General features: G+C 43.9%; 2 protein-coding genes, 1 long non-coding RNA gene and 2 other non-coding genes across 5 annotated transcripts in view; 2 read left to right on the top strand and 3 right to left on the bottom strand.

The window, feature by feature from the left end:
* Window positions 1-5,849, top strand: part of LOC107373802 (fas-binding factor 1 homolog) — a 28,667-nt gene extending 22,818 nt beyond the window's left edge. Inside the window, exons 19-31 of the mRNA XM_070542042.1 lie at window positions 227-328; window positions 425-525; window positions 601-807; window positions 891-998; window positions 2,936-3,075; window positions 3,181-3,299; window positions 3,898-4,020; window positions 4,102-4,278; window positions 4,358-4,534; window positions 4,604-4,741; window positions 4,805-4,898; window positions 4,987-5,105; window positions 5,700-5,849. Coding sequence (XP_070398143.1) covers window positions 227-328; window positions 425-525; window positions 601-807; window positions 891-998; window positions 2,936-3,075; window positions 3,181-3,299; window positions 3,898-4,020; window positions 4,102-4,278; window positions 4,358-4,534; window positions 4,604-4,741; window positions 4,805-4,898; window positions 4,987-5,105; window positions 5,700-5,777 — 1,683 coding nt within the window. The 3' untranslated portion in view covers window positions 5,778-5,849. The remainder of the gene's footprint in view (window positions 1-226; window positions 329-424; window positions 526-600; window positions 808-890; window positions 999-2,935; window positions 3,076-3,180; window positions 3,300-3,897; window positions 4,021-4,101; window positions 4,279-4,357; window positions 4,535-4,603; window positions 4,742-4,804; window positions 4,899-4,986; window positions 5,106-5,699) is intronic.
* LOC107373804 (uncharacterized) lies at window positions 5,613-6,963 on the bottom strand. The gene is made up of 5 exons (XR_001571351.3): window positions 6,825-6,963; window positions 6,539-6,597; window positions 6,329-6,369; window positions 6,078-6,134; window positions 5,613-5,909 (listed from the first exon to the last, which is right to left on the bottom strand). It is a non-coding gene; the product is annotated as an uncharacterized lncRNA (long non-coding RNA).
* Window positions 5,982-6,051, bottom strand: LOC129161166 (small nucleolar RNA R38). Its single transcript, XR_008561455.1, has one exon. It is a non-coding gene; the product is annotated as a small nucleolar RNA R38 (small nucleolar RNA).
* Window positions 6,217-6,290, bottom strand: LOC129161167 (small nucleolar RNA SNORD49). The gene has a single exon (XR_008561456.1). It is a non-coding gene; the product is annotated as a small nucleolar RNA SNORD49 (small nucleolar RNA).
* A 6,479-nt stretch (window positions 6,964-13,442) lies between the features above and the next one.
* The window catches only part of LOC107374236 (sphingosine kinase 1), a 52,033-nt gene continuing 39,717 nt past the window's right edge, over window positions 13,443-25,758 (top strand). Inside the window, exon 1 of the mRNA XM_070542656.1 lies at window positions 13,443-13,979. Coding sequence (XP_070398757.1) covers window positions 13,553-13,979 — 427 coding nt within the window. The 5' untranslated portion in view covers window positions 13,443-13,552. The remainder of the gene's footprint in view (window positions 13,980-25,758) is intronic.

The following is a 25,758-nucleotide window of genomic DNA, read 5'->3' as shown; positions in this document are numbered from 1 at the left end:
TGAAGCCGTTATCTTATCCCTGCATTAAAAAGATCCAATCTTCTGATTTAAATAACCTCACAGATCCGTAAGGTGGATTTCATATTTCCTATGGAATCCTACGCCTTATGGCTTATTAAATCACATGTGATTTAAATCATTACAATAAAAAAGAGCACTCGTCTCATTTGATCATGTTTATATCACCCGGAGTGTTTTTGTGATTTGGGCTTCTCTTCCTCTAAAGAATCCACTGCTGGGTTTAGGAAGTGTTGCTATCTCAGAAGTCCTGCAGAAACAACATGGAGATGAACCTTTACAAGCCTGGGTCATCCAGTTGGAGGGCCAGGTATGTCCCCATTCAAACCGCTGTAAAAGTCAGAGGCGCTCACCAGATTTTGTTGCTTTTATTGACAGTAAAAAAAATACATTTCCCATAATCTAGGTGAAGGTTCTCCAGCTGGAGCGAGACCAAAGCCGGATGATGCTAGAGAACATGCAGCAGAGGCATAAACAGGATCTGGAGCTCCTGGAGAGTGCACACAAGTAATTCATGCTTCAGCGGGACCTAAACGAGCCTCGTCAGGGGTCATGTTTTTAACTGACGTTTCGTGTCTCCAGGACTCGTGTGAAGCTGTTGGAGGAGTCTGCGGCACAGAGGGAGACCCGAGCACGGCTCGAATGCGAGGAGCTGATGGAGCGGCTGGCCTCGCTGACGCGATCCGCTGAACAGGAGCGCTCCGATCTGCTGGCTCAGTACCATCGAAAGCTGGCCCAAGCGCAGCAGGACCGAGACCGCGAGGTGGACAGACTCCGAGACCTCCAAAGGTAAAAGGTGGAGCATGGATTGAGTCTGGTTTTAAACCAACGGAGCCCTGGATGACCTGCCTGGCTACATTTCTTTGTTTAAGGAAATCTATCCTGGAGATGAAGAAAGACCACGAGGACCAGCTGCAGAGGCTAAAGAGACTAAAGGACGAGGAGATCGACGCTGTGACAAGTGCAACATCTCAAACCAGGCGAGTCAGGGAAGGATGAGTAAACTTTAAAACAGAGAGATGTAAATAAACATAACGAGGTGACTCGGGAGAAAATAAGAAAACGTGTTTTAAAATAAGGCAAAAATGACCATTTCAGGTAGTCATTAAACCATCATGAGATCATTCACCTGATTTCTTTATTACAAGACTCCGTTAGCCTATTGAACATCAGATGTGGAGTTTTTCCCACAACATGACTTACTTCCACCTCGTTGGTGGCTCTAGGGGCGGAGCCACAGGGACGTTGATCTGATTGGCCCCCTGAAGTGCCTCTGTCCTGCCATCTGTCCTTTGTGCAATCATCTAAACTCGAGTGATGTTATTGAGCCAGATAGCAATCTTGCATAAGGATGTTGAAGCAATACTTGGCCCCTCTGGAGATTTAGTGTCCCCACACTTAAAAAATATCGTAGACCTGCCACTGATCCACCTGCTAATTATCTAGAACCAGAACTCGGCAAAAAGAGCTAAACTTCCTTCTTTTTCCACGACCACAATCTTGACCCTTCTTATTCTGACCCAGATTCTAATCCTGATTCTGGTATTAATACTGACCCTGATCCAGATTCTAATCCTGATTCTGACATTAAAGGGACTTTACGGAGTTTTGAATTTTTATGCTCGTGATTGCCCCCTCAGGCCAAAAGCGTAACGGCAGCTTCAATAGTAGGCTCGTGCACGAGGCGCACATGCTGTACGTGCACACTCCTTAACGAAAATAACAGCTGAGACAGTCCCGTGTGTGTGTGTGTGTGTGTGTGTGTGTGTGTGTGTGTGTGACCCGGAGGACAGAGGACAGGAGAACTTGCAGCTAATTAATTAAATAATTTGGTTCTGTACCTTTCTCTTCAGCACAGCTGACAAAGGTTTAAGATGGGTCAGTCCTCCTGCATGCTCAGATCATTCCCTTCCCTTGCTTGAAAAATTGTTCCAAAATGAAAGTTGAACCCACATCTTTTTTATCTGTGAATTCAATGCCGTTCGGCGAGTCTCAAATAAAAATTTGGGCGTCTTACTGTAAAAAAATATATCATTAATGTAAAAAAGAAACTCTAAATGAACTATGTTCACACCCAGAATCAAACCCAGGTCTTCTGCACGGGAGTCCGACGTTTTACTAGATGAGCTAAAGCGCCAATAACGTCCTTCGTATCTGTAAATTTTATATTCTTGATGACAGCTGAAACAATGTTCAAAGAACGGTTTGGAGCGAAAATGGCTATTTTGTTGCTAATTTGCAGGAAATATCTAGAACAAAGTTCTACAGAAAGTAGCTAAGGGTCCTCAGAAATGTAGCTAGCTTTGTCGCTAGGCGTTAGGAACAGCGACAGAGTCGCTGAGTTGGCACTGCCTCTCTCTCTGCTGCTAAAGCTACGGATAGCAAATGCTACGGGCTATGCCTGGGCGTGGATGTGCATGAAGCAGCCTGCTCGACCCGAGCAGCTCTCTTTTTCTGTGATTTTACAGAAAAACAGGCAATCACAGTAAAAATGCCAGGGCTCATTCTACAGGACCAGGGCATTGCAGGAGAATGTATGAAGGAGAAATGTATTATTTCTATACATGTTTTGGCTGTCAAACTTCCATAATGCCCCTTTAATACTGACCCTGATCTTGATTCTAACCCAGATTCTGATCTTGAGTATAATCACTATGCTAATCCTTATTCTTATTCTGATCCTGATTCTTATCCTGAATTTAATCTCGATTCTGATTCTAATCCTGATTCTGACATTAAAACTGACCCTGAATTTGAATCTAATCCCAATTCTAATCTGGATTCTGATCTTGATTCTAATCACTATTCTAATCCCAATTCTGACCCTAATTCTAATCCTGAATTTAATTCCGATTCTGATTCTAATCTTGATTCTGTTATTAATACTGACCCTGCTCTTGATTCTGGTTGGACACAGATCTCTGACAGGAGTGATAGAGCAGATGGAGCAGTTCTCCTCCCGCCTTGGAGAGCTCTCGTCTCGAGTGGAGAGCTCACACGAGCACACGGCTCAGGGCCTGGAGCAGGGGGCGCGGCACAGAGACGAGCAGCTCCGAAGTACCTCAAACAAACACACACACACGCGCACACACACACACACACACACACAGTAGAAATAGGTCAAGATACAAGCTAAGCACATCTTTAAAATGTGTCTACTAGCAATGCAGGACCGCCTGACCCAGCAGCAGAAAGCCACGGCAGAGGAGAGAACTTACCTGAAGGACATCATCTCCAGGATGGACGCCCAGCTCAGCGAGCAGCAGCGGCAGCTGGAGAAGGTGTGGATGTGGACAGCATGAGCTTCTTTATGTATTAATACAGGAAATGAGGTGCACCACGCCCACATAAATAAACCATCTATTTCCTTATGCAGATGCATCAATGGACCACTTTAGTAGTGAAAATCTGCGGGTGTGGATGAATCCTAATTTCATACAAAACCCTCTAAAAGCTTTTATGAGGGTCGGAGAGGGGAAAAAACAAAACTGGGAAGTTATGAACATAAATCTGGTTCCACACAAGAGAAATAATCAGTCAAATATGTTAAAAGTAATTTAAATGTTATATATTTTTTCGTAAATCTTAGCAAAATATGCATTTGTAATGAAAATTTGGAGGCAAAATGCAGAGAAAAACACGGGACCTGTTTTTAATTGACCAGGTTTTGACACCCGTTCTGTTCTTCTGAAGCACAAAAAGCAGAAACACATCTAAGACCAGAGCTGCAGGGGTTTGCAAAGACTGTGTAATAAATTGAAATATATGAAGCTGTTGCTGTGGGAGCTGAGTGCACACCAGTACAGTACCTACATACAGTAGTTTAACGCTCTAGAACCAACTGTATGAAACTTCTAGCTTCTGGTTTCTGCTCTGCAGGAACGCTGGAAGGCGACAGCAGAGCAGGCCAAAGCGGAGTCCATCCAGAGGGGCTTGGAGGAAGAGCGGCGCGTCCTCACCCTGCAGATCAGCATGGAACGAGAGGAGCTGGAGAGAGCAAAGGTCTGGGTCTGAGCAGAACCCAGCACCGACCCCATCAAGCTCCGCCTCATCCCGTAACGTCTGTGGGCTTTTCTTCTCCAGTGCGCGCTGCTGGAGGAGCAGAAGACTGTGATGCAGCACTGTGCAGAGGAGAGAAGGAAGCTGGCAGCCGAGTGGACCCACTTCCACACTCAGGAGAAGCAGAGGCACGAGAGAGCTGAACGAGAGGTCAACAGCCTCCTGGAGAGGAGGGAGGGCTCCATCATCAGCCTGGCACAAGTGGGCCTCCTAACCTGGCGCCGCTCATAAGTATTACAGCAATGTTGGAGAAATATTTGCTGTTTTTTTTTTTTTGTAGGAACAAGCTGAACTGAAGCTTCGAATGGCAGAGCTGAAACTGAAGGAGGCAGCTGTGTCGCAAGAGAAGGAAGCTCTGGACCGACTCAGAGAAGACCTGGACAGAGACAAGGAGAGAATAAGCAACACGGCTCTGAGGCTGAAAACGCGCGCCCAGGAGGTGGAAGCCTTTGGCAAGGTGATTTCACGCTCCACTGGCCTCAGCTCGCCTGGCACCAGTGGCTCTGACTTTTGTTGATGTCTGCAGCTCGCCTCGGAGAAGCAGGAGGAGGGGGAACGAGCGCTGCGGGAGGCGAGACGCTCAGAGGCAGAACACGAAGCACGGCTCCAAAATATTCACTCTCAAACAGCGAGCCTGAGGCTGCTGGAGCAACGTGTCCTAAAGGTGTGCGTGTGTGTGTGTGGTGACCGTCACACTGGGCTGTCCTAATGTGTTCAAACCCCACAGGAACGAATGCAGTCACATCATCTACAGGGAGACGAGACGAGACAAATGCTGTCCACCTCACCCTCAGCTCAGAATATTCCACCAGTTTTACCAGGCAAGGCTGGTTATAACTGCTTGTGTATAAATATCGTCTTATTTTGAAATCTCACATAAAAAGCAGTTTTTCCTTCGTCTTTCTGTAGATTCAGTGTTTCTACCCATCCCTGAGCTGTCAACATCCCAGAATATTCTTCCACAGAGTAGCTACAGGTCACTGGCGCTGGAAACCAGTCTGGCTCTGTGGAAGTACACAGGAGATAAGGTAACAGAAATCTGAGAAAATGTGCCATTAGAGCCACCATAGATGGGAAAAGGATTTAATAATAGCTCAAGATAGTGAGGAAAATCTAAACATTCATCAGAAACTTCCTGGATTCAAATAAACTGGGATGATGCTGAGATTAAATAATAAATCTGAACCAAAATGTTAGCAGAATCAAATATTTTACGTTTATACATAAGGCAAAAAAAAAAAACCTAATCTGAGATTTCTGGTTACTTTTTTCTGATATTTACATTCATAAATTAACTAGTCTAAACTTCCAGAAATGTTGTTAGACAACTTCGGGGATCACACTCTGATAATGTGTGGAAATCTTCCATTTTTAATGGGCTTAAAGTGGCAGAAACGAATGTCTGAAAATAAAAATCCCACCTGACTTGCTTGGCCATGATAGAAACTTTCAGAGAGAAAAAAAAGGAATAAGTTTTAAAAATGACATTTGGTTTCCAGATAATCTATACAAGTTTGTTTATAAAAGGACACACATTAGTTTGACTTTTTATTAGACATGTTTTACACATCAAGTAGCACACAGATCAAATGTTTATTTTCGTGGCTTTTGTCTTTCTGCAGGATAAAGACTTCCTTGAAGAGCAGCAGATCTTTCTAGAAAACCTCAAGAAGATGAATCACAAACTGAAAACCGCCTGATAGCTCTCAAAACTCTTTCAGTATGAATACCTGAACGTTTATATTTTAATAAAATTGATTCTCATTCTGAAATCTGTTTCTTGACATCGGAGCTCCTGATCAAAGCTGGTTGTGGGTCAGCAGCTTCACCATCTGTAGGGTAATAACAGATAATCCATTACCAGACATCAGAACAACTGATGGATTCAGTAAAAGCTCCTCCAGTCAAGCCTCAGGTTACCATGACTCCACACCAGAGTTCAGACAGGGATAACTTGTATCATCACAGGCTTGACTGTAAAGCAGATCTTCCTCATTTACCTGGTCGTCAGTTACAGGACTCCCACATGCTCTGGTCTGGATCTGCTACTGGGACATCTGAATCAAAACATACAAGATCAATGTGCAACTTTAGAATAAAAAGTATGATCACACACCCCAATGGAGAAAAATAGCCTTTTCTCAGAATAGAGCTTGTGATCGTCAGTTATCGCATCAGACGGCACTTCCTATGCAAAAGTTTTCATCACTGAAAAATAGTATGCATCGTCAAGAAGCTGCAGAACACTTGCCTGATCCACTACCTGGTCCTGAGTTTTCACATCCAGAACATCTGCAACAACACGGTGAATTAGTGCTTACATCTTGATGTGTGCGTGTGCACATAAGTCCTTCGATTAGATCAGATACCATTTATTTCCACAAACTGAATTATTTCAGACAGGGATAACAAACTCATCACGTGTTCTGTAAACCAGAATCAAATACTACACTCGATTTACCTTCATGGTCCTTTTAGGGCATCGACCCCCACACCAGTCCAACTTCTGCGATTAAAACCCTAACAGGTGAATGAAATCCAAGTTTAACTTCAATGTGTTAACCGTCAAGTTGTATACACGCTGCTCTGGTTTCATTAAACATCTTTTATGAAATCGGCACCGCGTGGCCCAGCTACACGTGCTGCCCAAGCTAAAAGATAGCTAGCAGCTAGCAAAAGGGTTAGCCCACAAGTCGGCTTAAATATAAATAAACAGACACCATGTTGAATCCAACATTTAGGCGTACCCGTTTAAGGTGGCTAATCTACACCAGACTTCTTATTAACAGATAGCTGCTGAAGCTCGACGAGTGGAAACATCTTCAGACTGCTCTTACTAGGACGGCTCCGTCTTCTTCACCAGGATAATGAAGGAAGTGTCGCGAGAAAATAGTTTCTCCCGCGTTAACGTCACGTGATTCAGGGCGGGGTGTTTTAAAAGAGTTAAAAAAATAAAAGTAAAGAAATCACAATTACTAAAATTAAACACAAATATGTAATCATTGCTTAAACATTTGCAAATTACAAAGTAAGTGTTCAAAAAGCTGAAGATTCATTCTTTTTTATGGGTCTTTTTAGTCATTCACAATAAGACTGCAGCTGGTGAGAATCTGAACTCATAGTTCATTTAAATCAGGTGTCGCCAACCTGGTGCCTCCAGAAGCCCGATAGGGTGCCATCAGGCCTTAGCACAATTATTTATCGGTTGCTATATTTTTTTAATTGCACCTTATGATTAAAAAAATGGCAGCAGAGATGGCTTACAGAATTGTGAGAACTACAGAAGAAGAAATTAATGACACATACAATAAAGCTCTAGAAAAGATTTGTGAAACCTAGGGTTAGGTCAGAAGTGAACATTTGTAAGCTGCAGAAAGGTTTGATGCCAAGCAGTGGCGATTTTACCATTAGGCATAGGTCGGCGGCCGCTTAGGGCCCCCTTATGTTGGGGGGCCCCCTAGCCCTGACCGCCGGCACCCTTCTGTTAAAGGCCCTATGTGTGAAATCCATTGAAATCATGATGAAAAAATTTGACACTTTAGCGCCATGCAGTTCAGAGAAAGTATTGCAGCTACGGTGGCTCACTCATGAGTTTGATTGTACAATCAATTTCCAACCTGTGTATCACACAAAGCTTAAAACAAGCTACTTGACTTCTTTAACCCTCCCACTGTCCTAATGGGTGTGACCCCATGAGGAAAGTTGACCAATGAGCAGGATTGATGGTTTATCCCTTGGGTCCACGTTAGGGCTGTCGCGGTAACCGCAAAAATGAAATATCGCAATATGAAGAAGCCCACCGCGCTGCATCATGGGCCACCGCGATTACTGAACTTGGTTCAACTCAATGATGCATGTTGAGAAGGATGGCTGCACTGGTATCAAAACGAAACGTTACTTCGCTCCTTTTGGGAGCACTTTTGGTTTTCAGTACGTCAGCTGCTGCGCAGCCAGAGTCCTTGGCCGAGACAGAGCTGCCACCAGCGGCAAAAATAAATAAATAAATAAATAAACGCTCGGAGACCTGCTGAAGTCCCGGACAAGCACTGCTTCTGCAGCCGTCCCGAAGAGAGTTTGAGCCGAGCTGGAGCTCACTCGCTACCTGCAGGAGGAATGCATCCACCCTAAAGAAACCCCCCTGACATGGTGGAGCAACAACCGGGAGAGATTCCCTTTCTCGCCAGAGTCGCACGCAGGTACGTGTGCGTTAGTGCAACGAGCGCTCCATCTGAGAGGGTTTTCAGTGTTGCTGGAAATGTTGCCACCCCTCTCAGATCCTCTCTCAAACCGTATATGGTTAACATGCTGGTTTTCCTTGTGGGTAACAAGGACGTGACCGAGCTATAAATCACCGTCATTCGTGTGTGTGAAAGTGAAATGATAGTGCGCCCGCCCCCCGGCGCGCGCGCCCGGTACATGTAATTTTTTATGCTTGATTTTAAACAACTAAATAAAATGGGGACTTGTTTCTTATTTGTTAGATGCTGCAGCCAGATTTGTATTTAAAAGTTTGACCTCCTGAATTTTGTTGTTTTTAAGTTCAGTCGGACTCCGACTGTCAGAGAAACAAACGTTACTGTGATCTGTGTTGTTACTGCCCTTTGATCTGCATTCAGTAAAGTGTTATTAAAGAAGGCACGGCAATTTTTAACCTTTTTTAAATGTGTAAACATTATGTTTAGATAGTACTGCAATAAAAAAGGGCTGCAATAATATCGCACACCGCAATATTAAGCCACCCTGTATCACCGCAGGGGGAATTCCTCAACCGCGACAGCCCTAGTCCACGTGGCAGGGGTGAGGAGTGAGCACCACCTCACCCCTGCCACGTGGACCTCAAGGGATAAACCATCAATCCTGCTCAATGGTCAACTTTCCTTGTGGGGCCACACCCATAAAAACAGTGGGAGGGTTTAAAAAAGCATTTATAATTATGACTGTATTATCAACCTACCAGTTCTGAAGGAAGCAAGCTAATTCTGTTCTTGAGGCTGTCACGATTCACACACGGAGGATGGGTGACGTCAGCCGGGAGGTCAGGTGTGAGAAATTGTGTTCCCCTGAAATATTCTGTCCCCCCATGTTGGGAGATCGCACTTCTGGCTATTCTCACAACATTTGTGATAACATTTTATGGGAAAATTATGTAATGTATTGTAATAATGTCATGCTTGTGATTTTTTGATCTGTATTTCCTCCTAAAAACAATAAAAAAGGTACAGTAAAAAAATTCTTGTTCACTCTTTTGCAGCAAGCTTTTTTTTTATCTTTATTTCATTCAATAAAAAATAACACAACAGATACTAAACAATATTCATGAAAACACAATATATATTTGAATGAAAGGGAGCATATAGAAAAAAAATCTTATTATTTATGCCCTCTTTTTAAACTTAAATATCAATTTATATTTGTGCAGTCCCTCACCAGTTCTTTCAGTCCCGTAACTGTTCACATTTGTTAATTATTATGTCCACATCAATTGTCCGTTGTCATATCCACTCAACACACGTGATTTAATGTGTAGACTGAACACTTTATCAGTTTTGAAAGTTATGTAAAAAGATGTAATCTCACTCAGTTTAACCGTCTTTTATTTGAGGTAGTTTATGTTTATGTTTATGTATTTAGCAGACGCTTTTGTCCAAAGCGACTTACAAGTGATAATCGGCATATTGCCCTTGAGGCTAACAACAACAATAACAACAACAACTTGACATCAGTCATGGAGTTTAGTCCTCATAATGGACAATAAGTTCTGTAGATTTGGAAATATTTGCTCTTGACTGCCTGAGGGAAACAGAATATTCAGGGGAACATAATTTCCCACAACACCCGTTTCACGTGGATCTCGGCACCCTGATGTGTACAAACTGGCTGCTGCTACCAGCTTATATAGATATGGAGCGATCACTGGCTGATCGTTAAGTACGGCTGGTGAAGGAGGGTTGGTGAGCTGAGGACACGCTGGAGATCAAGTAAACAATGATGACTTATCCACCAGCTAATGGTGGCTCACGGCTGGTGTGGTGGACATGGACGTCACGAGCTACCGAGTTACTAGTTAGCCATGGCTAGAGCCGGGAGAGACGCTGTGCATGCTGTGCGTAAACTCCCACGGATTCCCAGCAAAAGGAGACCCAAGTCTAAAGGTAAAGTTTGAGAAGAAACCCTCTGAGTCAGAGCGTCTCAGTAACGCGTGGAGAACTACATCACTGTTAGTAAAGTGTCTGTGGAGATAAAGTAAACAATGCTGATTTAGTCACTGGCTAGCACATGAGCACTGGAGCGTGTTGGGCCAGACGGCAGGCTGCAGGAAGAGAAGAGACTTGAGTAAGGTCTTTGGAACAGACACGTTGGGACCGGGTCGGGTGTTCTGTTACTGACACGTTGGGACCGGGTTGGGAGTTCTGGTTCTGACACGTTGGGACCGAGTCGGGAGTTCTGGTTCTGACACGTTGGGACCGGGTCGGGAGTTCTGGTACTAGGAAAAGATGAATGAACAACTTGAGGTGAGTTTGGGAGTCAGAGACACTAATCGGAGGCTGGCGTCCAGCCAATAGCTGGTGAGGATCTGAACATACGCGGCTTTCTTGTGTTGAACATGATGACGGACTGACAAATTTTCTGTGTCTTTTGATTTATTATTCAAACTAACAAGTACAGCAACGGTGCAGCTATTATTTTCTATTTCTTAGTTGAATTAGCAGACTCCATGCTTCCAAGGCGCACTGCTGCCCTCTGCTGGTTCTTTCAGGTTACAGTCATAGTCCAAACGGTAACGTGGAGCTTGTATGTCCCTAAACAGCTACTGTATTTTAAGATGGTGGATAACCATGGAGCCTCGACCACAGTTTATGTATATAAAAATGTATAATTTCAAATTGAGAGGAATATTTAGAATTGATGTTGGTGAGAAATATTGGTGAAAAAGGACAAGTTTGTGAACTGGAAGCACAGGATTTGACAGTAAACTGGTAAAATTATCACACACTGCGCCTTTAATGCCACAAGATGCAAAAACAGGAAGTGACTGGTAGTCATTCCACTCCAATACAGTTGGTGGCAGTAATGCACCAAATTGTTGTTTGCCAAGTGCCATAGGACCACAAATAAGAAAAAGAAGAGAAAACAGAAAAAGAAGAAGACAGGCGGGAGCGTTCGTAACAAACTCGAAACATTAAGCATGAAATGGAGTTATCCTAGTGGCTCCAATAAGAGAAAGAAGCAGCTTGCTTCAAAAAAGATTTTATCTTCACTTCCGAAAGTGACGTCGTTTTTCAATGTAAACATCAAACGGATGCAGAAAAGGAAAGACAATGGAAAATGTTTAAAGGAAAGAAAACGTAGACCAAAATGGAAAACAGAAAATAAACAAATAACAAAGGCAAAAGTACAGGAGCACTGACAGAAAGAAGAAAGCAGAGCAAATATTGAAAGCACTTAAAGAGAGGGAAAGACAGGAAAAAAGAGGAGGGCTAATAAAAAGGGAAAATAACTAATGGCAGAAGAGGGGAGAGTTTTGCAAATCCAGTTAAAGGTAAGATTGTCAAAAATTTTGTGTAAGGGGCCCGGTGTCTGTGTTCGCCTTGGGTGCCAAAATAGCTAAATCCGCCACTGATGCCACGAACTGAGCCAGCATGCATAGGTGGCCCTACATGGCTATATAGGTGCAAACAGGGTTTGTCTGCAAATTCCATGGTGGCCCCACAGAGCTTTGCCCACAGATTTTAACAAGCCTATGTGTGTGTCAAACCATCTGGGTCCCCCTGAAAACTAACGTAGGCAGTTAAAATCTATGTGGGCAAACCCCTGTGGGGCCACCATGTAAACCGCGGGCAAACCCTGTTGGCACCCATAAGGTTTGCTCCTATATATCCATATGGGGCTCACCCATGCATGCTGGCTGGGAACGCGACAGACACTACCTTTCCTTTAAGGATGCTGGCGGAGAAGTAAAGAGAAGGTAGATTTAGAGAAAAAGTATGACGGTGCTGAGAGAGGAGCATGTATAGCAGAGAGGTGTGCTGCAGAAGTGACAGGAGTTCAAGGTGGAGGGGGGAGTGAAGCAAGGATCGGCTTTAAGCCCCTTCTTGTTTTCTTTGGTGATGGACAGACTGACTGACAGATGATTTTAGACAGGATTCTCCATAGACCATGGTGTTTACCATCGGTCTGCAGTGAGAGCACGGTGCAGGTGGACGAGAAGCGCAGGGGTGTGTCCAGGGAGTGGCCTGGGGTAGCACATGCCCTTGGAATCTGATTGGCCACCCCAGGTGCCACCACACTAATTTACCTTTAAATAGGCTTTTCATTGTCCACAAAAGTCTTGGGTGTAAAACAAAAAAAAGCATAACCACTGGTGCCACCCATGCACAAAGTTGTGCCTCACCTGGGCCACCCCATTGTAAAAGATCTGGACACGCCACTGGAGAAGCGAGAGAGGAGAAGTTACTGGAAAAGAGAGGAACGAAGACTGAATCCATGAGAGGGACACAAGTAGAACGGTGATGTTAGGGAGTAGAAGTAAAGATGGTAGAGGACTTTAGATACATGGTCTAAGCAACGGAGATGGTGGTAAAGTGTTAGGTGATGTGTGATAAAAGGGTTTCAGCTAGTGAGAGCAGCCATGCTGTCTGGTTTAAAGACAGTAGCCATGAGGAGAAGGCAGGAGGCAGAACTGGAGGTTGTGGAGCTCAAGAGATTGAGGTTCTCTTTGGGAGTGATGAGGACCAGGGATAAGTCCATCCGAGGGACAGCTCATGTTAGATGTTCTGGAGATAAAGTCAAAGAGAACATACTGAGATGATTTTGACATGTCCAGAGGAGAGATGATGATCACATGGGTAAAAGGATGCTGAGGTTGGAGCTGCAGGCAAGAGGCTGGGAGGAGATTTATGTATGTGATGAAAGTTAGTTGGTGTGAGGGTGGAGACAAAGAAGATAGGACTAAACGGAAGCAGATGATTTGCTGTAGGGACTCCTGAAGGAACAAGTTAAGAGAAATACATTTTTAACTTGCATTGGTATAGATTTAGAAATTATATTGTGATAAAAGCCTCAAAATATATTTATTATACATGAAGTTTATTAAAACTCAAACCCACCCAGGGTCAAAGGTCAGTACTGTGCACTTGGCATTGGTGTTTCTACCTGATTTGTATAAGTTATACAACTTGACTACTTTTGAAGAATGTGTTACAAAGAGTTGATTAAAGTTTTTTTAATCATAATTTGATAGTGATTTGGGCGTCACTAGATGTTTATAGGAGTCTGGATTAACGAGACATCTTGTTTAGATACCAGCTGCAGCTTCCAGCTGGGAGAGGAGACAACGGGGTTGTAGTTCCTCTTCCGAACACTAGGGGGGTTCTCTAACCAGGACAACCCGCGCCCATCAGAGTCCCACAGCAGGCTGGGAGGTTCGGAGTTTGCACCTCACCGGCCTCCGGGACTCGCAGCGCCTCCGTCCGGGATGGAAAGCGACTCCTCAGACCCGGACCCACCCCGGCAGCGGAACGGGTTCGTGGGCGTGCTGTACGGAGAGTTCACCGACAACCTGAACGACAGCGTCCGGTACTCGGTGAGCTTGACGGAGAGCGCCCTGACCATCCAGAGGATCTCCTCATCACCCGACCGGACCAAGGTGGTTTTTAACTTGACCGACTGCATCGGCTGTCGCGCGTACCGGGGAGCGGACAGTGCGGACGTCAGCGCCTACTTCACGGCGTATTTTTACCCGTTTAAGAGGCGCTGGATGAGCGCGGGAGTGACCCGGCAGAGAGCGGAGCAGTGCTTTCGGGTGGCGCTGGTCCAGGACCCGCTGGTCAACCTCCAGGAGGCTGAGCGATGGGCGCGCGCCATCAGAGACGCGTCGGTGTTGCAGGCTCCTCGGAGAGACGGTGAGCATCCTGTTTTAAGTTCAAAAACACACACATAGCACATGCATTTGCATTTAATACCACTCGTTTATCTGCAGACAATCTGCTGGTGGTTCTAAAAAAGCGTTGGAAACAGGTTCAGCAGGAGGAACGGAACCTGCTCGACCTGCTGGGGGGAAGGTGAAGCTGAGCCAGCAGCAGCAGCTACTGTTGTTTTTATTTTACCAGTTCTGGGTCTGAAACTGGATCTGATAAATAACTGTCTCAGCTGGGCTGTCCTGTTGTTCAGGCTTCTTATCATTAGTGATGACGATGAAGAAACAAACAACTTTTTACAGCAGCTTCTTCTAATTAGATCTCGCCATGCAGCCTGGCTGTTTACTGTCTTGTTAGTTTGATTCTGGCCCTCCTGATGGCTCATTTCCACGAGGAAGTGTTTGTTTATGCAGCTAATTAACTCTTTTTTTATTTGTTCATCGTTGGGATGTAAAGCTGCTCCTCTGTAGGGCAGATATATAAAGAGCAGAATATTTGACCTGGCTGTGACCAGCTTGGAATGCCTAAGATGCGGTGCGTGCGTGCATGTGTGTGTGTGCGTGTGTGTGTGTGTGCGTGCGTGCGTGCGTGCGTGCTTGCTTGTGTGTGTGTGTGTGTGTACTGCAAAGAAAGACAAGTGTATATGTTGACGGGAACAACCAGCCTCCCTCTGGTCTGCAGCCAACAGGAGTTTCAGACTCAGACCTGTCCACAGGAAAGCAGATTGTCCCCCCCCCCCCCCCCCCCCCCCCCCAATCACCGTCCTCCTGTATCAAAGACCTCCAGTTCAGGAGGTTTTCAACCAAACAAACTGACGCATCATTTCAGACGTTTAACAATCTTTGATAGAAATGGAAGCACCCTCGTTAATATTCTGTTGGCAGTCCTGTCAGGATTTGTGTCTGTTTTCAAACGTTGCAGCTTTGAAGAAAAAAGTTAAATCGTGCAACTTAGACTAAAAGATTCAAAGCTTTATTGTCAAAAGCACAATAAGGTATCGTGTTTCCCATTGCAACGAAATCCTTATATTGCCGCCCACACTGGATGCCGTTGTCGTCATCTTCCTCTGCTTATCCGGGTCCGGGTCGCAGGGGCAGCATCCCAACTAGGGAGCTCCAGACCGTCCTCTCCCCAACCACCTCCACCAGCTCCTCCGGCAGGACCCCAAGGCGTTCCCGGACCAGATTGAAGATGTAACCTCTCCAACGTGTCCTGGGTTGACCCGGGGGCCTCCTGCCGGCAGGACATGCCCGAAACACCTCCCCAAGGAGGCGTCCAGGAGGCATCCTGACCAGATGCCCAAACCACCTCAACTAACTCCTTCCGATCCAGAGGAGCAGCGGTTCTACTCCGAGTCCCTCCCGAATGTTTGAGCTCCTCACCCTATCTCTAAGGCTGAGCCCGGCCACCCTACGGAGGAAACTCATTTCGGCCGCTTGTATCTGCGATCTCGTTCTTTCGGTCATTACCCAAAGCTCATGACCATAGGTGAGGATTGGGACGTAGATCGACCGGTAAATCGAGAGCCTGGCTTTCTGGCTCAGCTCCCTCTTCACCACGACAGATCGGCTCAGCGTGCGCATCACTGCAGATGCTTAACCAATCCGCCTGTCGATCTCCCGATCCCTCCTACCCTCACTCTTGAACAAAACCCCAAGATACTTAAACTCCTCCACTTGAGGTAGGATGTCTCCCCCGACCTGGAGTTGGCAAGCCACCCTTTTCTGGTCGAGAACCATGGTCTCAGATTTGGAGGTGCTGATCCTCATCCCAGCCGCTTCACACTCGGCCGCGACCCTACCCAGCAAGAGCTGAAGGTCAGAGCTGGATGAAGCTAGGAGGACCACATCATCCGCAAAAAGCAGAGACGAGATTCTCCTGCCACCAAACTCGACACACTCCACACCACGGCTGCGCCTAGAAATTCTGTCCTTAAAGGTAATGAACAGAACCGGTGACAAAGGGCAGCCCTGGCGGAGTCCAACCCTCACCGGGAACAGGTCCGACTTACTACCGGCTATGCGGACCAAACTCACGCTCCTCTGTTAAAGGGACTGAATGGCCCTTAACAGAAAGCCACCCACCCCATACTCCTGGAACACTGGATGCCATGAGTCTAAATGTAGGTATAAAACTAATAATAGGGTATAAAGAAGCATGCAATAATACAATCACAACATACAAAATAAAAACAGGAAACAAAGTTTCCACCAGGAGGTTATCAGGTCTGCATTTCAAGAGTCTGATGGATGTGGGAACATGAGAGTGCTTGTACAGGTGAAACTGGATAATTTAGATTATTGTGATGATTTGAGGTCAATCGATGACTTTTCTATTGCCGATACCACCGTTGATATGCAGGAGACATGGTCAGCTGGTGGCCGATATACTGTTGATTTTCATGGCCAATATCTGGACATTTTCCACCTTATTTTTATGCTAAAATGGCATCGATAACATCGATGCACCAAATTTCTGAAGCTGAATCAGTTTTTGAACTCTGAATTTAACTGTTAAATCTTAACTTTGTGCGGTGCTCAGTGTTGACACTCTATTGGGTGTCAAACACCTACATAGGAGGTGGGAAGACTTGCTCTCCACTGGACTGCAATAATCTACCTGTCGACATAAGATCAATTACTCCTTTTAGACTTTTTTTGGAACACTGTCTATTTACGTGTATCACCCATCTGTGACTGTTTTTAAGTTACTTGTTATTCTTGAAGGGATGTGAGTTTGGCTATAGGGAGCCTAAATGTCTCCTCCCTTTCCGGTTGGCTCATGGGTTCCCAGAAGAACGAAAAAATGAACGCAAGTCTAAGGGGCTAAATACGCTATTTTCTAATCCGCTTTGCCTTACGCCCTGGATCGCACACATGTTGCAATTTAAATGAAATGGAATGATGGGTGTTTCGACCATGCCAGTCACGTACTTTGAGATTTATTAGCTTGTAAAAGTTCGTAATTAGCATGACTACAAACTAGAAATCGGCACGTCGCATATGTGACGTCACCACACAATCTCCTCTTCCCAAAGTAGCTGCTACTTACCACGTGACCAGATTTATGGTGGTTCTTTCCTCTTGTGGGAAGTTTGCTGAACTAACTTCCGTTTTCCCTGAGTTTTCTCCGTGTCTGGTTCGATGACGTCACTTTCGTGAAACGCATTTGTAGTCCTGGGCTTATTATTTTCACACTAAACCTAAAATAATGTTTTCCCCCGTTCGAAAATAAGCACGTTTTTGGTATCAAAATGTGTCTTTAAAATTCACGGACACCATTGTGAAATCCATGGCACAAAACAAGCGGAATTAGAAAATAGCATTTTTAGCCCCGTTGATTTGCGTTCATTTTTTTGTTCTTCTGGGGACCCGTGGTCCGGAAGTGACTTAGGCTCCCTGTTAGTTTTTTCTTTTTTTTCTCTCTCTCTCTTGGTTTAGATGTGTTTTATTTTTTTAAACATATTTGTAGGTAACTATCAAGTTGTCTTATTTTTTCCCTTGAACTTTTTTATTTTGGTTATTTTTCAGCTGCTAACCGTCTTGCAATCTTTCTATTATTTATGCTGTATAGATGGTGGACCCTCAAAAACGAGATGTTACATCTCGAGGCTTTATCCTTCGAAAAAATATAAGTAAATAAATAAAATAAATAAAGCTAGTTTAGAGTATTTATTATGCAGATTATATTAGTGAACATAAAAATACATTTAAATTAAATTGTGCAACAGCACCGGGCTGGTTGAGGATGTGCCAGACTTTAAACTTACGAAGAAAAATATCGTTGAGAAAACGGTATATATCGGCCGATATCAGCTGACCAATTCAGTCTACGATTACGGCTTAAGCCTGATTCATGCTTCTCCGTCTGCGTCAGTGTGGAGACACGCAATGTCCGTGCGTGGCTGCCGGAGAGCTCCGCAAGGACGGACGGAGTCAAGCTCTCTTTTCTAAACATCCGTCAGTCGAGACGGACAACGCAAGCTTGTGATTGGTCAGGACGCCGCTGTCGTCTATACCGCCGGCATTGCGCCCTAAAAACATAAAGAGAGCCGAGGATAACTAGCGGCAGACACGGAGCAGCTTCAAGAATACCTTGCGAAAAAACTCTAAAAATATGAACGTTTAATTCCCCGTGACTGGATGAGTGAAAAGATGCACAGCAAGCGTTTTATTTGTGGACGGAAATGACAGGAAACGTGGGTTTAGAGGTGGTGAGCGCATGAAGAGGTGGAGGAGGATGAGAGACAAATTTGTCTGTGTTAAAAAGTCTCTTATATACAAAAAACACAATATAAACACACTATCTTGGACCGATACATGACAGGATACCACAGAACAGCGCTACGCCCTCTGTTGTCCTGGCGGGGAATTGCTTTGCAACACTCTTCAGGAGACGGAGAAGCATGAGAGCAAAACGCTTCCGTCATTCCGTGCGTGTCTGTCCCTTGCGGAGCTGACGGAGAAGCATGAATCAGGCTTTACAGCTTATGAAAACCCCAAATTCAAAATCTTGGAAAATTAGATTATTGTGAAAAGGTTCAACTACCTCATCCCTGAACGAAAAGATCGCAGATACAAGCAGCCGAAATTAGTTTTCTCCACAGGGTGGCTGCGCTCTCCCTTAGAGATAGGGTGAGACGCTCGGCCATCCGGGGGGGGCTCGGAGAAGACCCGCTGCTCCTCCACATTGAGAGGAGCCAGTTGAGGTGGCTCGGGCATCTACTTAGAATACCTCTTGGAAGCCTCCCTGGTGAGGTTTTCTGGGCACGTACAACTGGAAGAAGACCTAAAGGAAGACCCAGGACACGCTGGAGGGACTATGTTTCTCAGCTGGCCAGCAAACACCTTAGGATTCCTCCGGAGGAGTCTGCCACGTGGCTGGGGGAGGGAAGTGTGGGCTGTTCTGATTAAGCTGCTGCTCCTGCGACCCGACTCCAGAATAAGCAAAGGAAAACGGGTTGATGAATTAAAAAAATTTAAAAAATCATCATTTATATTTCTGAAAGCTTTCTTTGTTCACATTGTTTTATATAAATTGCATAAAATTTTAGCACATTACGGCATGTCTTAATTTTTTTAGTCTGCTGTTCATTAACATTGTCAGGAAGTAAAAAACACAGGTATGTGGTTACCATAACAACATTAATGAGCCTCAAGTAGTTACCAGAGTGATCCGCAAATGTGAGTTTAAGAAACCACTGGTGGTTATGACAGAAACCTCAATGAGACAGTGGCAGCAGCTTTAACATTTCTTTTCTTCTCAAAATGTGAGTATTTTGAATAATCCTAGATTATTATAATGCTGATGATGAAATTTTCATCAGTAGCTACACTGAAGCTCATCAAAATGTAGTTACAGATTCTAATTTCTTATATAGAGGCGATGATGTGATCACATAATAAGTCAGCTTGTCTAAGCTCTGCAGATCCAGCCAATTACACAGCATTTAATAGAATCATTCATGGGTTCAAATGAGTCGTCTTTCATTAATGGATGCCACTAAAACGGCCCTTTGCTTGTCATTGAAGGTGCACGACAGTCAGCGGGATTCACTAATCCCTCTTATAGAGTTTCCTCAACTTAATTGCTTGTCATCTCATCTGGGATTGCAGATGGAAAGGTTGGATTAAAAAGTGCGATTTGCAGCACAAGCTTGGCATGAAAGCGCGGCGTTATCATGGTGAAACGTTCATGCATAAAGCGATTAAAGCCACATGTAGTGCATGATGATATTACTTACAGTGAGACGTAACCCTGGTAATTTGGTGTGTCTGCTCAGTAGTCACTTGGAGTTATATTCTCATGGTAATTGGAGTGAAAGAGCTGTAAATTATGAAGTGCACATGCTGTGATACAGTACTGCCATTAGAAGATCTACCATGAAATCGCATGCAAAGCAAATCATCTTCACTTGATTTGACTTGAGTTACAAGTGGTAGCTTTTATTTTTATCCTCTGTTGTTCATTAGATAGAAAGCAGCTTCACATTTTAATGTCACAGATTTGAGCTGTGGGAGATCCAAATGGCAGATTGTGACGAGCTTCCTAGAATCCGCGCGTCAGTCCGGCTTTAAAAATGTGTTTGTATGGAAAGTTATGGAACATTTTTGATCTTATCTGTTGTAGAAAGATTTCATTGGCCTCAGTTTCTAGAAATAAGTAATTAGTTCTGCCTGGATTGACAAGCTATACGCTAGTTAAAGGTGCAATATGTAAGAATGAAGTAAGAATGACAAATTGTGGTCAAATTTGGTTACTGTGGGCCAGTTTTATAAACACTGTCATTGTAAGAGTTTATGGCTGTTGCCAGTTATGGCAGTCACACATATATCTGGTTTTAGCACTCTTGAGTGTTTATCATAGGGATCTCTTACTTAGGGCTGGGCGATATGGCAAAAATAGAATATCACGATTTTTCCAATATTTTATCACGATTTCGATTTTATCACGATTTTTTTATCCATGAATAGCATAACTTCAATTGCGTATTAAAGAAGAGAAACATTGAATAAATAGACATTTATTCATATTAGGGATAATCAGCACAGTGCTAACACACTTATATTTTAAACTCACACCAGAGATGATAAAAGCCCTGAGAGAAACAATTACAAAAATCAGTTTTTCTCGTTTTTCAAGTAACTTAACATAAATTAAAATCGTAAACATATTTAAAGTGCAAACATGTCAATTGCAAACGTATTGTGCAAACATTAACTTGTTCAAAATACTATGTAGCTCCCAGTTGCTCATGTAGTGGATAGTTAAGCTCAAATACGGCTCTGATGTGCGGCTGGACCAGAGATCGCTTGTGGTAGCAAAAAACTGCGCATTCTGAATATTTTCTGCAACAAGTCTCTAAATAAAGTAAAATTTTCCAGTGCAGATTGGAGACAACCCATAGAAGCACTGATTTGATCTCATTTCAGAGAAAAATAGAACAGGTTAGATGCACCTAATAAATAAAATTACTAACAAACTCAGGAATCTTTCTTTGCTTCACTGTTCTGGTGCTGAAAATATCACTAATGCGGATCAAAGGAGATACACAGATGAATGCACCTCTTATTATTAGGAGACTACATTTACTGCAGCTGGCAGAGATTGTTTCTATTGATACACGGAGTTTACAGAATCATTTTAAATGTTAACAGGGGAAGACTGCAGGAGGGAGCGGTAAAATACAGGGGGTCCCCAACAAAAACAAGAAACTACGAGTCTGATGAAACCCGCTGGTTTTCCATCAGGCAGTCACAGGGCAGCTCCATCGACCCAGTGACCGAGCTCAGTCGGTACCGACACCGGCTCGGCAGAGGGTGAACGAGCCGAGGCGACGTCGTGCTCTGCTTAAGAAGCGGTGTTATTTTCCTGCTTCAGAAGAAGCGTCCAACGTGTTTTTACGCTTTCTCCGAGACATGTCACGTCGCTAAGTTGTTAGCGCCGCGCGCTAAGGAAACCCTGCGTTCCTCTTCGGAACGAAAACCTCGTTGTCACTCAGCCGCGGCGAAGCCATGTTTGTTCACACACAGGTGAAGGTGAAAACAAGCGGGGCACTAATATATTAATATTACTATGACTCACTCTGATTGGTTAAGGGTCAAACAAAGGCGTGTCATTCGCCTGGGGTAAGTTCCCTTTTCATTCAGAGGCAGAAATTCAACAGCAGAGCTGTGAATCGTGATAAAACGGTCTCTCAAAAATGACAGACCGTCAGATGTGTAGATCGTAAAACGGTCTAAAATCGTCATATCGCCCAGCCCTACTCTTACTACAATTATTATGGTAATATTTTTCTGGCATTAGAGAAAGTGTGGTTGCTTTTCATCTTGCTGTTAGCTTGCTGTTATTGTTCTGAACGACTCATGAAAGAAGTAAAACGCCACGACTGACTCCTTATGTACTTCACACATACATTTCACTGTTATATCAAGTTGGTGGTAATTGAAAAAGTAACTCGAGGTAATTTTTAGTGCCAACTAATTGCTTCTAATTTACCATTAGCATTGTTAGCTCACGTTAGTTAATCGTTAGCCTCTAAGATTCTTTAGCTGGTATTAGAGTAAAACAAAAAATGTCATGGCTTTTTAGGGGGTTCAAGAAATAACTTCTGCGCCGCTCCTGTTTACTGGCTTTGGTTCTTTAAACACCTCTGGAGATTTTTGCCTGCTGGTATCAAATTACAAATGCTGGTGCTGCACCGTTAGCTCAGCGCAGAATATGCTACCTCACAGGTAGTAAACTGTAACTTTGTCCCCCATTTTGAAAGGAGAAAAAACAAATAACCAATTATCATATCTATTCATCAAAACATGCTAAATACTACACCTTATCTGATGACAGTATTATCTGCACAGTCTGGGGCAGGGCTGTTTATGACAGTTGACATTCTGCTTTCAACCAGTAGGGAGAGAAGCAGGAAACGTATTAAGGATTTTAAACAATTATAATCTCTTTTTAAAGTCAATCAATCAATCAATCAACCAATCAATCAATTAATCAATCGAGTTTTATTTATATAGCACTTTCAACCACCCTCAAAGAGGGCTGAAGGCGCAGGACAAGAAAAGTAACAGAGATAAAAGTAGCAAGTCCTAAAATCATTAACTCTTTCGCTGCCAGCTGTTTCCTGATTGGCAAAACCCTTCGCTGCCAGTGTTTCTCACAGTTTTACTGTTTTTTTAAGAGTCACAGAATGTTGCACGCTAGGATGATGTCGACATCAAAACTAGCAAAACAAAGTGGAGACTCACCTCTTACATCAGGAAGAATCCGCGCGTTGCGAGCGTTATCCGTTCTTTCATAATCCGTTGTCGAATTGTGATCGGCACAAGCTTTTCCGGTTCGCGCCCCCATTTTTTGTTACAGCATCGGTCCAATAACGATCTCCTAACACATGGATTGTCTGCTTCCTGGTCATGTGACATGTGATGAATGTGCATGAAGATCAGCTTTAGAGCTGGGATGTTTGTTCTCACGGTGCGGGGGCTCGTTCCAATGTCCACACAGTAAAAAATGTAAATGACGACTTTACTTGTCAATGGCAGTGAATGAGTTAAAAACAAAATAAGAATATAGATATTTGCGAGAACAATAAAATGCCAATGAAATAATATTTAGATAAAAGAAAATTTAAATGAATTAGTTAAAAGAAAGCTAAGAACAAAAAAGAAAAACCAGAAACCAAAAGCTTTAGGAGAAAGCCATCCTATAAAAATGAGTCTTCAACCAGCTCTTAAAGACTGCCAGTGATGGGGACTGTTTGATTGTGAGTGGGAGCTGGTTCCAGAAATAAGGTGCAAGGACTTGAAAAGCCAGATCACCATGAGTCTTAAATCGAGTGCGAGGGACGATAAGCAATTTCTGGTCAGCCGACTGTAATGACCTTGAGGGAACATGCTTTATTCAGAGCTCCGCTAAGTCGGTGAGGGCACTGCCTCGAAAAAACTTAAACACAAATAGCTGAATTTTAAACTGTGCCGAGTAGGAGACTGGGAGCCAGTGAAGGGAAGCCAGCACTGGAGAAATGTGGTCCCTTTTCTTACTTCCAGTCAAAAACCAAGCAGCACTGTTCGGCAAATATAATTTTACTTACCGAAAAAAATGAAGTGGAGACTTCTTGGACGCTCTATTAGTGCAATTAATGCCACAGAAAGTCATTTTGTCCAACACTTGCACAAAAAACATCCAAAGAAGAATACACAAACACAGAGACTCAAAATCCCCGAGCAGTTTCTAAGCCAGACCGAGGCTCTACTGAGACCTTTCCACAGAGCTAGCTTTGTGGTCACGTGTGTCGGATGCTCATTAATTATACAGAATTTTAGGCTTTTAATACACTTAAACAGAAGAGTGAGAAAAAAATTCACCCCCCTCAGAGTTGTCATGAGTGTAAACTAGATACTTTAAACCAAAAACATGTTTTGGTACCAGGCTGTAAACATGTTTATTTCTGCTGTGAAATTGGTATTTTTAACATGGGAGTCAATGAGGATTTGCTCGCTTCTGACACCAGCCCCTAGTGGATGAGGGTGGAACTGCAATTTTTGGTATTTCCGGGTTGGGACCAATTTTGGAGCCGCTGTGGGGGCTTGGTGTAAATACTAGTTTGGAGCTCTTTACATCACTTTAGCCCTCATGCATCACTTTAAACGTTAAATATGGAACACAGACACTCTGGTGAACTCTAGTGTTCAGAGGTGGCATCGCAACAACAGAACTAATTTTTCAGCTGTCAGGATGTTGGTTCACCGTTGACACATTCCAGCACCATGTTCAGAGACAAATCTTACAGGATGAGGACTAATTTCTACTAATAAGTTTATTTTACAACACTATTTACTGTTAGAACATCTTGTGGGCTCAGAATCAGCTGCTTGACTTTTCAAGTCCGCCATTTTACACAGTCCCCGCCTGGCCTTGCTGAGTGGACTTTTTAGAGCAACGTTTAGAGCAACCTCTAGTGGCTGGTAGATGTAAACATAAAACCAGCGTCGTCCCTGTCAAAATAAAATTTTGATCATTTTATTTATTTATTTATTTATCTTTTAAAGGAGAACCTGTACATTCATTCTGCACACCTCTAAATGCCCCGTGGAGGTATTTTTTAATATAGCCTTTTATTAAAATGTTCCATATTCCACCTTGAATTTACTGAATTTACTTATTAAGTCATCAGAGGACAAAAATGTCCCTAATGATGCATGAGGGCTAACCTTTTCATTAGGCTATTCGTTTTTTTAGCATTTTGTTTATTTTTAGTGCAAATAGCAAAGCAAGTAGCTATGCAGCGAATTTGCTGCAGGGATATTGTAAAAAAATGTTAGACAAAATGTAAAATTGACATGTTTTTGCATAAACTGCCATGACATTTTTGGGATTGGAAGTTGCTTTCAAGATTGCAACGATCCACTAGGGCAGTGGACTGGAGGGCTGGTATCCAGCTCGTTTTGGCTTCATCCCTGCTTCAACACACCTGATTTCAACCAGCAGGTGATTAACGGGCTTCTGCAGAGCCTGACGAGCTGCTGCACAGGTGAGTCAACCACTGAATCTAGTGTGTTGGAGCAGAGCAACCACTAAATCCTGTTGGATAACGACCCTCCACGTCTGGAATTGAATATGCACTATGCTCTTGGCTCTTGTCAGATTAGTCCATTCAGAAATAATGTCTGTTTCTCCAGACGGAGGTTGTTTAACAGGTTAATTGTTCATTGTCCACAACCTTTCCACACAGTAAAATTCAGAAGATCTGATGCGTAAACGAGACGTAAGTGAAGCCCTCCAAAAAGTGTTTTCCAGCTGCCTCAGGGTCAGGTGTGCCTGTCACTGAGTGATCTCCCCAAGGAGGAAGGAGGAGGAGGAGGGTTTCTACTCAAGCTGTCACGGCCCGCTAAGCGAAGAGTTATAAATGCGTCACAAGACGACCTCTCACCCCGGCCAGCATCTCAGTCCCAGCGGAGCTTTCATCTTGTGCTCTGTGACACATGGATGTGATGGCCTGTCGGCTCCCCACCTCCACCACCCTCCTCACCCTCCTCCCCGGTGAAGCTGCCTCTGTAGACAAGGGCGTTTATCCTCTCTGAACCTCCTCCCCTACCCTCAGCAAACATTCACCCTCAGCAAACATTCAGCCAACCTTGTAATGCAAGTTGTTTGCTGTCTGAATATAGTCATGCTCCTGAACACGAACACACACACACACACACACACACACACACACACACACACACACACACACACCTGTGCCAATATCGAGCTACAT

This window comes from Nothobranchius furzeri, chromosome 12 (genome assembly GCF_043380555.1).
Source record: "Nothobranchius furzeri strain GRZ-AD chromosome 12, NfurGRZ-RIMD1, whole genome shotgun sequence".
Taxonomy (NCBI): Eukaryota; Metazoa; Chordata; class Actinopteri; order Cyprinodontiformes; family Nothobranchiidae; genus Nothobranchius; species Nothobranchius furzeri.
The sequence above is the reverse complement of the archived record's forward strand: the minus strand, read 5'-3'. Positions and strand labels throughout refer to the sequence as shown.